The sequence below is a fragment of the Otolemur garnettii genome, unplaced genomic scaffold, assembly GCF_000181295.1.
Source record: "Otolemur garnettii isolate 467f Iridium unplaced genomic scaffold, OtoGar3 scaffold00004, whole genome shotgun sequence".
Lineage (NCBI taxonomy): Eukaryota > Metazoa > Chordata > Mammalia > Primates > Galagidae > Otolemur > Otolemur garnettii.
This window is the reverse complement of record NW_003852399.1, coordinates 24558266-24572808: the sequence shown is the minus strand read 5'-3', so window position 1 is coordinate 24572808 and position 14543 is coordinate 24558266. Positions and strand designations below refer to the sequence as shown.

The 14543-nt window shown below is 41.5% G+C and overlaps 1 protein-coding gene and 1 pseudogene across 3 annotated transcripts in view; both read right to left on the bottom strand.

The window, feature by feature from the left end:
• The window catches only part of UBR5 (ubiquitin protein ligase E3 component n-recognin 5), a 153338-nt gene that overhangs the window by 65501 nt on the left and 73294 nt on the right, over window positions 1-14543 (bottom strand). For all 3 annotated transcript variants that reach the window (XM_023517422.1, XM_023517434.1, XM_023517425.1), the window contains exons 10-12: window positions 1863-1979; window positions 1668-1778; window positions 669-823 (exon numbers count right to left, since the gene is read on the bottom strand). In XM_023517422.1, the coding sequence (XP_023373190.1) occupies window positions 669-823; window positions 1668-1778; window positions 1863-1979 (383 nt within the window). The remainder of the gene's footprint in view (window positions 1-668; window positions 824-1667; window positions 1779-1862; window positions 1980-14543) is intronic.
• On the bottom strand, window positions 8158-11082 carry LOC111727871 (annotated as a pseudogene).

Genomic DNA, 14543 nt, shown 5'->3' with positions numbered 1-14543 from the left:
AAACATTTAAATGGTATATTTCCAGTATTTTTGCTTCAGAATAGTATCAACATGTATTATTTACTCTTAATTCCAACTTATAGGTTTAATAAATAACTAGACCTATTTACATTAAACCTTTTGAATTAAATTTTATAGGAAATACAACTGTTATTTTTTTCTTCTTTACATATTACTTTTGCCAAAAATAATTTACTGGTAGGTCCCTAAAATACAACAAAGAAAAAAGTTAAAACCACCTTAGTAACAGAAAAGCTATAATTAAATAACGCAAAAACTTTCACACATAAAATGAAAAGATATTCTCTATCCTATACTTACTATACATAAAAACAAAGTCCACGTTTAAATATAGGTGGGGGGAAAAAAGGTTAAAAGTGCCCTCCCAAATGTTAATACTAGTTACTTTTTGCATTGCAGAACTCTAGATGACTTTTGTTCCCACTTTAAAATTTTATAAAATTTAATAATTATAACCCCTAATATGTGTTACTTTTGTAAATTTATCTTTTTAAAAGTTTTTGAATGTTATTTTACTACAAAGTGAAGTTTCCTCTCTATAAAACATTATCTTTTGACTGATCTTCCCTTGTTGGTATTCACCTCAAAGCACTTCTCCCAACACGTATAAAAACTTACAAGAAATCCCTCCTCCCTGTAAGACTCACCACCAATATAAATTGTTCTCCAGCTGGGCGCAGGTATAAAGGGCACAGCAGTGTAAAGAAACTATCCGCTCTCCTTGAAGTTCTGAATATGTCTGTGCAGTGTGCTCTAATTTGGAAGCCACAGAACTTAAAGTTTCATCCACCCATGTAGCAACCTTAAGAATAAATATTAGAGGCTTAAATAAAAACAAACAGTCTTTTCAAAAGAATTGTGGTTAAAACTAGGACAAGGTATACATACTCCATGAACTGGAATTCTAAAATGTTTTAAGCTAACAGCAACAAAAATACATCATTCAAAAAATTTCTTAAACTTTCTTCACACTAATCACAATAGCAATTATTGAAATAAATGTCTATGGCTACCTTTAAGGCATTAACCAGAAGTAAATATATGTTCCAATAATTTTTAAAAGTTTTGTGACTTTGATGCCAAATTGATAATTTGAAGCATATATATATATCCTTATTTTCTCAATCTATATTTCACAGTTTTTCAACGTCTCCTCTTTTCCTGAATATTTTTCCCTCACGTAAAATAGAAAGCTACTTTTAGAGTGGTATAGTATTAACACAAATGACACATTACTCTACTAAGGCTTGAGATACTTTGTATTTTTGATAGAAAGATAAAAAATGAAAAGATGAAGGCTGGGCACAGTGGCTCATGCCTGTAATTACAAACTTTGGGAGGCTAAGGTGGGTGGATCACCTGAGCTCACGAGACCAGCCTAAGCTAGAGCAAGACCTCATCTGTAAAAATAGCCAGGTGTTGAGGCAGGCGCCTGTAGTCTTAGCTACTTGGGAGGCTGAGGAAAGAGAATTCCTTGAGCCAAAAGATAAAGGTTGCTATGAGCTATAATGCCATGATACTCAACTGAGGGCAACTAAGTAAGACTCTGTCTCAAGAAAAAAAAAAAAAAGAAGAGAAGAGACAAGAAAAGAAAGAAAACTAAGAATTTAAGCATGAAATGTTTATCAATGCAAAGTATTTCATACCTTGTTACTTTCTGTAGCTACAGTTGCTCTTATGCTATTTGCAGATAGAAGGACTATCTTTTCATTGGTTAACCCCAAAAATGTTGCTCGTGGATGATGTAATGAAGGATTCTTTGAAAGCATAAAAAAAATGATTACTATTTTGTATGTTGATACACAGATCTATTTAAAGCAAGATTTAATAAAATAAAATACCTGGGCATTTCTGTAAGGCTCAGATTCACTCCATTTCCACTGATAAAGTTCTCCTTTACTGCTGACAGCCAAAAGCTCAGAATATAGAGCCCCAATACAGATGAATTTTGTTCCATCCTATAAAATAAAAATAATACAACAGTATAAATATAAAAATTGCCAGAGATGCTGACTTGAACTCTGGCAATTTAATCATTATATCAAATCTCAGTTAATTATGAAAACACATGAACTACAGCTATCCCAAGTTCTTAGCACAGCCTACAAGGAACCCCATTAACCTGACCCTGGCTCCCTCCATGAACTCACTCTTCCCTAGTCATGCTGGCCTTCTTCTTGTTCCTGTACACTGACCACTGTGGCCATACAGAAAGATCACTGTCCTCACTGTTATTCCCTCAGGTGACTCATTCCCACAAAAGAGACCTTCCCTGACCATACTAGGTACAAAACCACCACTCTCACATTCTAACTCCTTATACTGCATTCTTTCCAGTTCATAGCACTTCATAACTTGACACATTTATTTGCTTAAAGACTATCTCCATGAAGTAGAAGCTTTGCTTTATTCACCACTGTATCCTCAGAACTTAGTACACAATTAGGTACTCAATTCAATGTGTTGAGCAAGTGAAGCAAAACAAAACAAACAGGCTAAGCATAGTGGCTCACACCAGTAATCCTAGGACTTTGAGAGGAGTCCTTGAGAGCACAGGAGTTTGAGACCACCCTGAGCAAGAGTGAAAAATATGAGGTGGAATAAAATTAAATTATCAAAAATGTGGCCAACAAATATAAATAAATAATACCAATGATAATTTTTTTTAACTTAAAACCAATGGTTAGAACCATGAACATACTCAGAAATCTCACAAAAATACTCACCAGTGACAGATTTTTAGGTTATACTTTTCAATACCTTTCTCCTCTCTTTGGGATTCTGGTTCCAAGGGAATGTTAAACTAATGATGTCTTTCTGATTTTCTGCCAAATTCCAATCTTACTTGGTCAGATGGGTTATAGAGTAGTGCACAGCCAAAGCTTATAAAATCTACCAACATTTGTAATTATTAATATAAAAAAAACAAGCCATGCCCCAACGCTGTTATAGAAATAACATTGATTTTAATTTCCTATTTTACCTGTACCAGTTAGCTTCTGGTACTTTTCAAGTCACTTCTACTGGGGGTTGAGAAAGAGACCAAATTTGGAATTTTCAAGTTACCAATTCCTCTCTTTCCCTGCACCGGGGATATCTGCAAAGCATTATTTACTTTCTCCATGACAGCTGTATCAAATCTTACCTTTTCTACCTCATACTCTCTACTCAATCCCTTGATTAAAAATTAAGGATGATGGAATCAGACCAAGTTATTCCAAAACCTAGATTCAACATTTATTAAGTATGTGACTTCAGACAAAGTATGTAATTTCTCTGAACCCATGTCTTCATTTCCAAAATGGGTACTATGATAACATAGAGAGAGAAGGGAGGGGAGGGGAGGGGAGGGGAGGGAAGAGAAGAGAGAAGTACAGGGGAGCAGGATCAAAACCAAATGAACATACACTGCTGACCCTTTAACAACACAGGTTTGGGCTACTTATACATGGATTCTCTTCAGCCTCAACCACCCCTGAGATAGCAAGACCAGCTATTCTTCCTCTGTCTAGTCAATATGAAGACAAAGATGAAGACCTTAAAGATGACTGACTTCCACTTAAATAATATATGTCCTCTTCCTTATGATTTTCTTAACATATTTTCCTTTCTATACCTTACTTTACAGGAAAAGTAAAATACATAACACATACAAAAAATAAACTATGTTATTGGTAAGGTTTCTGGTCAACAACAGACTATTAGTAAAGTTTGGGGGGAGTCAAAAGCTATACATGGATTTTTAACTGTGTGGGGGTCGGTGCCCCTAACCTCCACATTGTTCAAGGGTCAACTGCATAAAGTACATGGCACAGAACCCAGTGCAAACTAATGCTCAAATCCAACTATGATTACTCTGCTCTCCTCACTTCAACTCCTACTCAGAAAACAATAGCTCTTAGGCACAGGCTTCCTCCATATTCCCACCTCTAGATTAACTTAATGAAGGCATAATTCTCACTTCTTCCCTTCTCCCCATCTCATAGAAAAAGTTCCCCTTAACTATTTAAAGATAACCACCACATTAGATGCAAACCCCTTCTCATACCCTCTAGCAACCATCCAAACTAATGGTCCTACTCATGGTAAAGTGAATTACTGCCTGGCTATAGTTCACCTTACTAACTTTCAGTAAAGGTAACAATCGCATTGCCAACTGCCAAATCAATGTTCTGTGTACTTAATTGATCCATCTTCTCTTTAAATTCTTCAAACCATTCACCTGTGTTCATCATCTGTTTTGGAACCTATCCTCTCCCTGTTCACAGGTCACTACTCTCTACTGGTCTTCCCACTACTTTCATGACTATTTTCTCCACCTCCCTAGCACCACCATGTACTCCCTGCCAGATTGTGTGTCCTTGTCCCCTTATTCAAATTATGCTTCCCCCTCAGCCTGAGTGACTGTATTCACTTAGAGCACTGTACTTTAAAATATGTAAATCTCCTATCTCTAGACTTACTTGCAAGTACTCTCACTTTGGATGTCTTTAAAAGCACAAAAACATCTCCAAAATGAATTCATCATCTCCTGCAAAGCTGCACCTCCTCTGCAGTCCCTGTCTCCATGAACAACATCCACCACCCACTCAGTAACAGGAGACATAGAAACCTGGGAGCTCTTCTCAACTCCCCCTTTTCTCCCATCAATCTACTAAACCAGTATGGCACCCATCTCAAATTCTGCTCAGACTCTTCCTTACCTCCATTCCCACTACCCCTACTTTGGTCGAGAGCCTCACAATTCCCTTCTTTAACAACTCTACCATTTTCGTAACTGACTTTAGATTTTTTTCCTATTCCTTTCTCCCATGAAGCCAAGTGTTCACGTCCTTAAAAACAAACACAACTCCCAAATCCCACCAATCTCATTATGTTACTCCTCTAAGGACTCTGCTGGCTTCTTAGATACTGTAGAAGGTCTTAACTTCTTGTGTGGCAAATTGTCTAACTGTCCCCATCCTACTTCTGTTCCTACTCCTAACCACATAAGAGCAATTCTGAGCATTTCATTGTTCTGAAAACATACGACGACCTTTCATGACTTTAGGCTCATGCTTGATATGTTTGGAATACCTCTGCATCTTGGTCAATGCCTACTTAACGTTAAAAATGCTGCTTTAAATGCCATCTCCTCCATGATGCCTTTGCCAAATCTCTTCAGTCATTTCCTATGCTAAACTCCTAAAGCATTTTATTCATACCTTCACTCTAGCACTGATCACATTGTGAACACATTATATTCTATGTGAATATTTATGTTCCCCACTGAGTTCCTCACAGGGAAAGCTCATATCACATTCACCTCTATATTACCATCTACCTTGGCACATGGCACAAAGGTGTGGCACACCAATTCACTGCTGAATGAATAAATTAATCTTAACTCCCAACTTCTCGAGTAAATTCCTTGCTAGGGCAATATAATCCTGTAAAAAATATCCCAATAGCAATAGCATGGTACATGAGGCCCTCTCAGAACTGACTTGCCTATATCCTTCAGGGACAGGCCAGTGCTCCCCAGGATGGTAAGTCCTGAGTGAGCCAACTAAACCCCATAGGCCCTGAAAACCCCCTACAGACAAATGCAAATAGACAGCACAAGCACTAACCATAGGAATAGGACAGAAAAACCACTAATTACTTTTTGCCTGCTTGAGATTTCTATGTGAAAGAAACCTAACTGTACACAGAGAAATACAAAACAAATACATGCAAAGGACAGTATTTTAGCTCACACATTTCATAATACCATAGAAAACAATGTTTTTATTGTTTTTAACAAAATACTATAATTGCTTCTGAGCAAGCTGAGGCCTACTAAACTCAACTTTAAACAGTGCATATGCATGTTTCCTTAAAGATCAATAGTTTATAGCTATATATATATAGAAAGTGAATATATATAAAAGTGAATATACATATAACATATATATGTACATACATATAAAGTGAATCAGTAAATCTGCAACTGTCTGAATAACAGGTCATCAATCTAATCAGAAATCCTTCCCTAAGGGAGAGGAAAACTGTTACTATAAAAAGATGGAAATAACCTAGTGGCCAAAGTGTTAAAAGAAGAAAAAACAAAACACCCAACCCCGCAATACAAACTCTTACCAACCATACTACATTTAGTAATTTCTATTTTGAAAAAGTTGGGCTTTCTGTTCTTAAATTTTCCCCCATAAAACTTAGTTTTCATCTTTTTTGTTTAATTTGTTTACTATCAGCAAACACTGGTTTTGCCATTAGGTACCAGCCCAACTCATGTCACTCAATGCAATGTACTATATGGAATGGTTGGGAACTACAGATCATACTGCACAATGTGGCCCAACGGTGCTTCTTCACATTTCATTTCTCTCAGCCCATTCACTATTCTGTATTCTCCTTATGCCCAGCTTCTTTACTGTTTTATGATTTCTCAGTTTGCTCCTACCTTATTATTAAATTACATTTGTGACACACCTAGCTAACTCTTAACAAGTGTCATAAAAACAAAACAAAGACCTCTCACCAGTCAATTTTCACTTTTAGAACCCTCTGTCTTCACTCTCATCAGTATGGAAACCACAATGAAGGAGAAACAATATAACCAACAAGTCTAACCACTTGGTTCCAATAAGGTGGCTGCTCCAAATAGCTTAAATAAGGAGCCAAATACAAGGTGTCTGTTTCCTCTCCAAGACTCAGAAAAACACATAATTCTACAATGCAAAAGCAGTTGTATGGGAATTTACTTATTTCTCCATACTATCTGAAAATAGATCAGAACGTGTGACTATTAATAAATAGTACTGACGTGCTGAATTACATTTCTTCTTCGTCACTCACCACATAAACTTCCACCAAGTACTTCTCTGGGAGGTTAGTGAATATAAAGGGGGTGTGTATGCATCCTTTCAACTGAAATGGTTTGCAGGGTTACTGAGAATAAAGCAAAGTTTCTTCGTTTTAGTTCCAGCAAATTTCCTCAGCATGTTACACCATGAGGTTATGGGATACACAGTAGAAGTTATTATAGTGAAGCAGATTACTGTATCTATCATCTGTTACTTTTTTGTGACAACAGCAATTACCGTATACTTATTTAACAAAAATCCTTAATATAATTTTAATAACTCTAGACTTGTTCAGCCTACTTATCTACTACTTTGTATCCTTTGACCTGTGTCTCTCCATTTCGTCTGCCTCCCTTCCTGCCCCCACTGGTCCATGGTAACCAGTTTGTGTTTGTTTGTTTGTTTGTTTGTTTGTTTTCAGTTTTTGACTGGGGCTGGGTTTGAACCTGCCAACTCCGGTATATGGGGCTGGCGCTCTACTCCTTTGAGCCATAGGCGCCACCCTAACCAGTTTTATTCTGTCTTTTTATATGACACTTTTCTTAAAGATTACACATGTAAGTAAGATCGTGCAGCTTTTTTCCTGGCATCTGATTTATTTCGCCTAGCATGGTATCTTCCAGGTCTACCCATGTTTTGACAAATGGTAGGATCTCCTTCTTTAGTGGACATCTGGGTTGTTTCCATTATCTTAGCTATTGTGAATGAACAGTGGGAGTACAGATATCTTTACAAGGTGTCATTTCCTCTTCTCTGATACTCCCAGAAAGACTGCTAGGTCTTGTGAAAGTTCTATTTCTAATTTTTTTAGGAACCTCCATGCCATTTTCCATAATGTCTCTACCAACTTATGCTCCCATTCTATAGTATGTAAGGACTCCTCCTTTTCTCTACATCTTGCAACATTTGTTATTTTGATTTGTCTTTTTGAGAATAGCCATCCTAATGGGTGTGTGTGATGATAGCCCACAGTGGTTTTAATTTGCATTTCCCTTAAGATGTTGAGCACCTTCTCATGTATCTGTTGGCCATTTGTATGTCTTCTTTAGAGAAATATCTGTTCGGGGCCTTTGCCTATTTTTTACTTTTATATTTTTTTGTTAGTTTTTTATTTTCCAAGAACTGGGAGAGGGTTTTCTCAACTCGGCAAATTTTATTTAGAAAAAAAGGTGGGGGAAGGAATAAGTGACAGTGCTTAGACTTAGAAACCTCCACCCTTCCGTAGCACCTTAGTTCCTTCTCTCTCTCTCTCACTGCTCAACCTTCCTGGCCTTTCAGAGCATAGGAAAGACTATGTCCCCTGCCAAAGGGGAGTGGATGGTGGAGGTGCCTGGAAACGGCCAGAGAAAAGGCCCAGGCGGTAGATGTTACAGTGGAGGATACTGTGTAGCACAGCCAGATGGGCTCCACCTTTACCCCCACCATCCCTGGAGAACTCCCAGATGAAGCAGCCAGGCTCAGACTGGAAGATGAGCTTTTGGGGCAGGGGGCCATGCTCCCAGAGAAAGTCCCAGACACTGAAAGGTACCAACTGGCTAAATACCTCGTGCATATTGCCCAGGGCTGGGGACTTCCTTCAGCCATTGACAGTCACTAGGATACAGGATGCCTCCAGACACCAGGGTGAGTGGGCTGTGTCAGGATGGCAAGCGGTTTCCCAATGGCCCAAGAGGGCAACTAACAGTCCCGGCAACAGTGTGGAGCAGTAGCACAGGGCTGGGGGAGCAGCTGCTACCAGCTTTAACAGCTCAAAGAGCAAGGGCTATTCCTGGAAGCCCCGGACAATGCGGAGGTCCCACTCTGCAGTGGCCTGGGCACGCTCCTCAGGGTCCAGGCCAACTCAGCCACAGCTGCATCAGGACACACACTCTCCACCAAGGTCACCGGCACTGCTTTGGCTCAGGATGGGAGCCCCCCAGTATCCCCCAGATTCAACACCCCCAGGGGCACTGCAGTAGTAAACCAAGAGGCTGAAGAGGCTCTGGGAATTATAGGTCACTTCCTGCTGATTTCGTGACTGGACAAACTTGGGTGGCTTTAATCTATGACCAATGTCTCCAGCATGGAAAACTGACCAAATCCCTCTAGACCTGCCACAGCTGCAGTGTGCCACTAGTTAAGTGTCCAAAAGGAAGGCAGAAGCCAAAGGAGCTGAGACAGCAGAAGAGATTCTCATTGTCCCCATCCACTTCCCCTCCAAATAATTCTGTATTGCTTCCGTGTAAGGCTCCCTCAACAAGCAGCTGCAGGACAGCCTTGAGCCCACCTAGGGAGTTCTGAGACATAAGAAGCTAGGAAGCTGAGGCCACACCTGGAGGACCATGCAGCCTCAGACAAAGAATTGGTGCCCCCCAGCCCTCACAAGTCCCAGGAGTTGGGAGGGAGATAAGCCTTCCAGAGGAAAGGGACAAATGGCCAGGAGGGAGACAGTAGCTTCAGCTACTTCCTCCTTAGGATGTAGCAGGAGAGGAGCCAGGTCAGACAAATGGACTGAGGCAGGCTCCCCAAACTGGGCTCCTCACCACCCTACTGTTCCCACCCCACCGGCAGTGCCAAGTTGCACAGGAACCTGGCAGTGAATGGAGGCTGTAAATTCCCTGCATGCACTCGAGCCAGGCAGCTTTGGAAGGCCAGGGGCAGGAGGCCAGAGTGACTGACTACCAGTCCTGCATATAACTGAGTGGCCAAATCCAACTCTTCAGGGCTTCGGGCTTGGCTCAGTAGATGGCCTGAGGCCTCAGGTCCACAGCTAGGCCGGGTATAGATAGATAAAAGGCCCAAGAGTTGGTGCTGCAGAGGAAGTGCTTCCTTTCCAGTTGTAAAGACTCTCCACATAACTATCCAACATGGTTTCTTAGCACATCTAAAAAGGCCACTGGGCAAGGTAGTGGGGGTGGGCCCAGTACTCCTTCCCCAAGAGACCCTCCCTGGTGAACCAGTTTTTGCAGGTGCAGCAGCAACAGCTGGATTAGCAGATCACAGGCCTCACATATGGTGTCTGGCACAGCCAGGTCCTGGGTGGTAATAACTGAAGCAGTGTCTACCAGATGCAGTGGCACAGCCAGGTGCACAGCCAGGTTTAGCATGTTGTCCAGCTCCTCTCAGGAGCTGCAGGTACTGCTACAGCTGACTCTACAGCTGGCAGCTTCAGGCAATCCATGAGTTCTCCAGAGACTGCCCAACAAAGCTGGTGACATGACCACCAGCTGCAATTAGGAAGGGAACTGTGGCCTGAAGGGAGGGTCGCCATTCCAGGCCCCAGTGCCCCCCTGCCAGGCTATCATGGAACATTTGTAGGAGCTCTCGCCAGATGCCGTCTCCACAGCAGGAGGCCAAGTGTCCTAAAATACCTACAACTGAGGCAATCTTGGGCACCTGTTTCTCTCCAGGGATGGCAGGAGATCCAGGGAAAGGGTCTGTACAGGGGGTTTGAGAAGAACTTCCACCACTACCACTAACTCCACCTCCAGGCCCACCATGGACACCGAAGTCCTTAAGGCCACAAGAGAGGGCTCAGGAGATGATGGTGCCAAGAAAAGAAGAGCCAATATGTGCTACAACCCAGTCAAAGTGTGAGGAATGCTGAACAGAGGTATCCAGCAAGGCATCCACACATGCATCTGGGCAGCTACCAATGAGAGCCGAGAGGCACTGCATGTAGATGTCCATTAACGTGCGTGTGGCCCTACAGCCCATCCACAGCTGCAGCAATTCACTGAGAGAGCCAGTAGCATGGGGCACACGCTGGTGCTGGCCTGAGTATGTGCTGCTCAGTTGTCCCATGAGGTCAATGGACCAGGCGCTAATCACAGGTGCCCAGGCCTTTGGGTTAGCACCTGCTGCACTTCCTGTACCACATCCTTTAAAACAGGTCCCCCAGCAGGGACATGGGAGGGTAGAAGTTGACAAAGGTGAGGTGGACCAGCCACAGGCTTTCATCCAGGGCAGCAAGGTGGGCCGGGACACTCTCATCAAAGATACCTCTCAAGTGATCAAGCACAGCAGCCCGAGCAGGGGGCAAAGAACAGAGCAGGAGGAGAACACAACAAGCATGTTCCCAGGCTGAGAGCTGGTGGCTCAGAATGGGATCTACACCAGTCAGAAAAGCCCTGATTTCCTGGGACAGCTCCTGAGCATTGAGAGGAGCAGGACTGTGGGTGGCTGAGGCAGGCATGGGAGGACCTGGGGCCCCGGTGAAGAATGTTCCATGGGCCAATGAGAAGCATGTATATTCTTTTGCTTTGGAAAGGAGTGTTCTATATAGATCTAACAAGGACAGTTGTTCTAGGGTCTCATTTAAGTCCCTTATATCTTTGTTTAATTTCTATTTAGAGGATCTGTCCAGCTCTATAAGAGGAATGTTAAAGTCCCCTATTATTATGGTGTTATAGGATGTCATATTGCTCAGACTAATTATAAGATTGCAACCCCTCTTTTCTTCTGAATTCCATTTGCCTGAAAAATTGTCTTCCAACCCTTAACGCTGAGTTTTAATTTGTCTTTTGAGGCTAGGTGTGTTTCCTGCAGACAGCAAATGGATGGCTTGTATTTTTTAATCTAATCAGCCAATCTATGCCTCTTCAGTGAGGAATTCAACCCATTAACATTTATTGAGATAACTGATAAGTGTGGTAGCATTCTATTCATCTTATTTTGTGAGAGTCCACTGCTTAGTTTTGTCTTTTTCATCACTGTGGAAGCTAGGTTCTGTCCTTTAATTTCTGGGTGCTTACTTTGCTGGTGGTCCATTGTGATGGTTAGTGTAGAACAGGTTAAAATATTTCCTGTAAAGCTGGTCTTGTGGCGAATTTCCTCAATGTTTGCATATCAGTAATAAAAGATTTGATTTCTCCATCAATTTTAAAGCTTAGCTTAGCAAGATATAGAATTCTGGGCTGGAAATTGTTCTGTTTAAGTAGACTGAAGGTAGATGACCATTGTCCTCTTGCTTGAAAAGTTGCATTACAAAAGTGTGCATGCAGTTACACAAATCCTGATGGATTTGCCCCTGCAGATCAATTGGTGCTTACTCCTGGCAGCTTGCAGAATCTTTTCTTTTGTCTTGACTTTGGACAGGTTCATCACAAATGTGTCTTAGAGAAGCTCTATTAGAGTTGAGGCAACCTGGGGTTCAATATCCCTCTGAAAGAAGTGTGTCAGAATCTTTGGTGACATTTGGGAAATTTTTTTCTCTAATATGGCTTCCATCTATCGGGGGCATTCCTCCTCCCCTCCTGGGATACCTATAACTTGTATGTTTGAATGTTTCATAAAGTCCCATAATTCTGTCAGTGAACATTCTGCTTTCTCTCTCTTTTCTTCTGCCTCTTTACCTATCTGAGTTATCTCAAGAGTTTTGTCCTCTACCTCTGAGATTCTTTCTTCTGCATGGTCTAATCTGTTATTGATACTTTCTATTGCATGTTTAAGTTCCCTAATTGCCTCAAGTCCTTCAGCTCTACCATATCATTTCTATATTCTTCATATTGTTCATCTCTTATTTGATTCTGTTTTGGATTTCCTTTATGTTATTTTCCACTTTCTCAGCAACTTCCTTCATTGTTTTCATCATCTGTATTTTAAATTCTCCTTCTGTCATTTATAACATTTCTTTAGGTAGAATCCTCTCTCTGTAGTAGCTACCTCAGGGTCCCTTGGGGGGTGTTGCTCTGGACTGGCTTTTCATGTTGCCAGGATTTTTCTGCTGATTCTTCCTCATGAGTGTTTTATCTGTTTCCTTGTCCTAATTTTTCTTTCACTTTCTCTCGCTCTTTAAGTTACTGTGCCTCTGGCCTAAGGTTTCAATGAGTCACTCTGGTACAGGACTGAAAGGATGAGAACACTGAGGAGCAAGATGGGGGAAAAAAGATTTAAGAAAAAAGGGGGGGGGGGAGTAAACGAGAATATTGACAAAAAGAAGAGAGGCACAGAAACAGGGAAACAGAAGTAAAAAGGTGTACAGTAGGGTATTTTGACCCAATCTTAAAAACTCCCAACCTCTGGGGGTGCTTGCTGGGTTGGGTGATTCCCTTGAGTTCAGAAGCTCTTTGCCAGCCTGTTCAGACACCACAGTACCTCACCTCCACTGAATAGAGAGGAAAGACAAAAATACTATTAATCAAACCAAAACAAAAAACCAGAAATCTTTATGGGATAAAATTGGGGGAAAAACCAAATAATAGGGACAGAAACACTAGCAAAAATGAAGTTCTTATTATTAAAGACGGCAACAATGGAAAATTATATTTATACTAGAAAAAGGAAGAAAGAAAAAAAAATCTAGAGGTAAATGTTGCAATTAAAAAAAAAGCACTATATATAATCTCGCTGAATACTGTCTGGGCAACAGGTGATCACTTGGGGTATCACAGGTGCTGATGCAGCTGTATCATACAGACTGGAGGCCGCTACTGGTTTCTCAAACCTGGCGGGGGTTTGAGAGCCTAAATCTTTCCTCAGTCCTCTTAAAAGAAGTTTTAAAATCGTTAACCTTGGCTAAGCAGAGGCTTTCCCAGGAAAGCACTTGTCACTGGGCTCGCTCCTGAATTTAAGTGGCTGCTTGCTTATCCAGTGCACCAAAACCAGTCTTACTCTATGCCCCTGAGGCCTGAGCTACAAGGCAGCCCTGCTACTGCCAAACACTGAAATCTCCGCTCTTCCCCAGCTTCTCAGACCGGGCATTTGGTGCTGATCACTCACCCAAGATCTCCCAGCCCAAACCTGGCTCTGCGACCCTGAGGGCAGTTCTCCCACAATGGCTGCAGGCGGCCCACAGCTGAACAATATTAGCTCCATTCTGGCTCAGCGGCTCAGTCTGGGGCCCTAGATAATGCTTAAAGTCCAAGACAACACTCTTGCCCAAGTTCTCCCAAGGTAGTTCAACCGAATGCCCAAGTCCAGAAAAACAAAACAGCCCACAGGGAAGGCCTTCCCTTTTGCAGTCTTGCTGCTATTGTAATTACAGTCACCGCAGCCAGGGCCTCAGACCAAACAAACAACGAATGCAACCACTTGCCAGTTCTCCAGTGCTTTTGTCTTCCTCCTGGGGTCTAGAAGTCTCTCGCTGTCTCCCTCTGTCCCCAAAGGGATGTGTCTGGGCAGAGCCCACAAGCCAGAGATGTCTGGAGTCTTCTCTCCCCAATCTCACCATACCCAGTTGCAAAGAAGCTGTTACTTGGCCACCATCTTGCTCCCCTCCCAAGGATGCTCATTTTTTTAATCAGGTTGATTTGCTGCTATTGATTTGTAAGAGTTCTTTATAAATTTTGGATATTAACTCCTTATCAGATATATAGTTAGCAAATATTTTTCCTACTCTACAGTATGCTGTTTGTGGTTTCAGTTTGTTGATTGTTGTCTTTGCTGTGCGTTTTAGTTTGATATAATTCTATTTATTTTTGCTTCAGTAGTATGACCTTCAATGTGAGGTCCCCCCCCAAAAAATCAAAATTTCAAGATCCTCTTCTCTATATTCTCTTCTAGCATTATGATTTCAGATCTTACACATAAGTCTTTTATACATTTTGAGGGGTTTTTTGGTGTACTATCTAAATTAAGGGTCCAATTTCATTCTTTCACATGTGGAAATCCAGTTTTGGTGGCACCATCTATTGAGGAAACTATCTGTTCCCTATTGTGCCCTTTTGGTGCCTTTTTCAAAAAGGTTTTTTTTTTTTT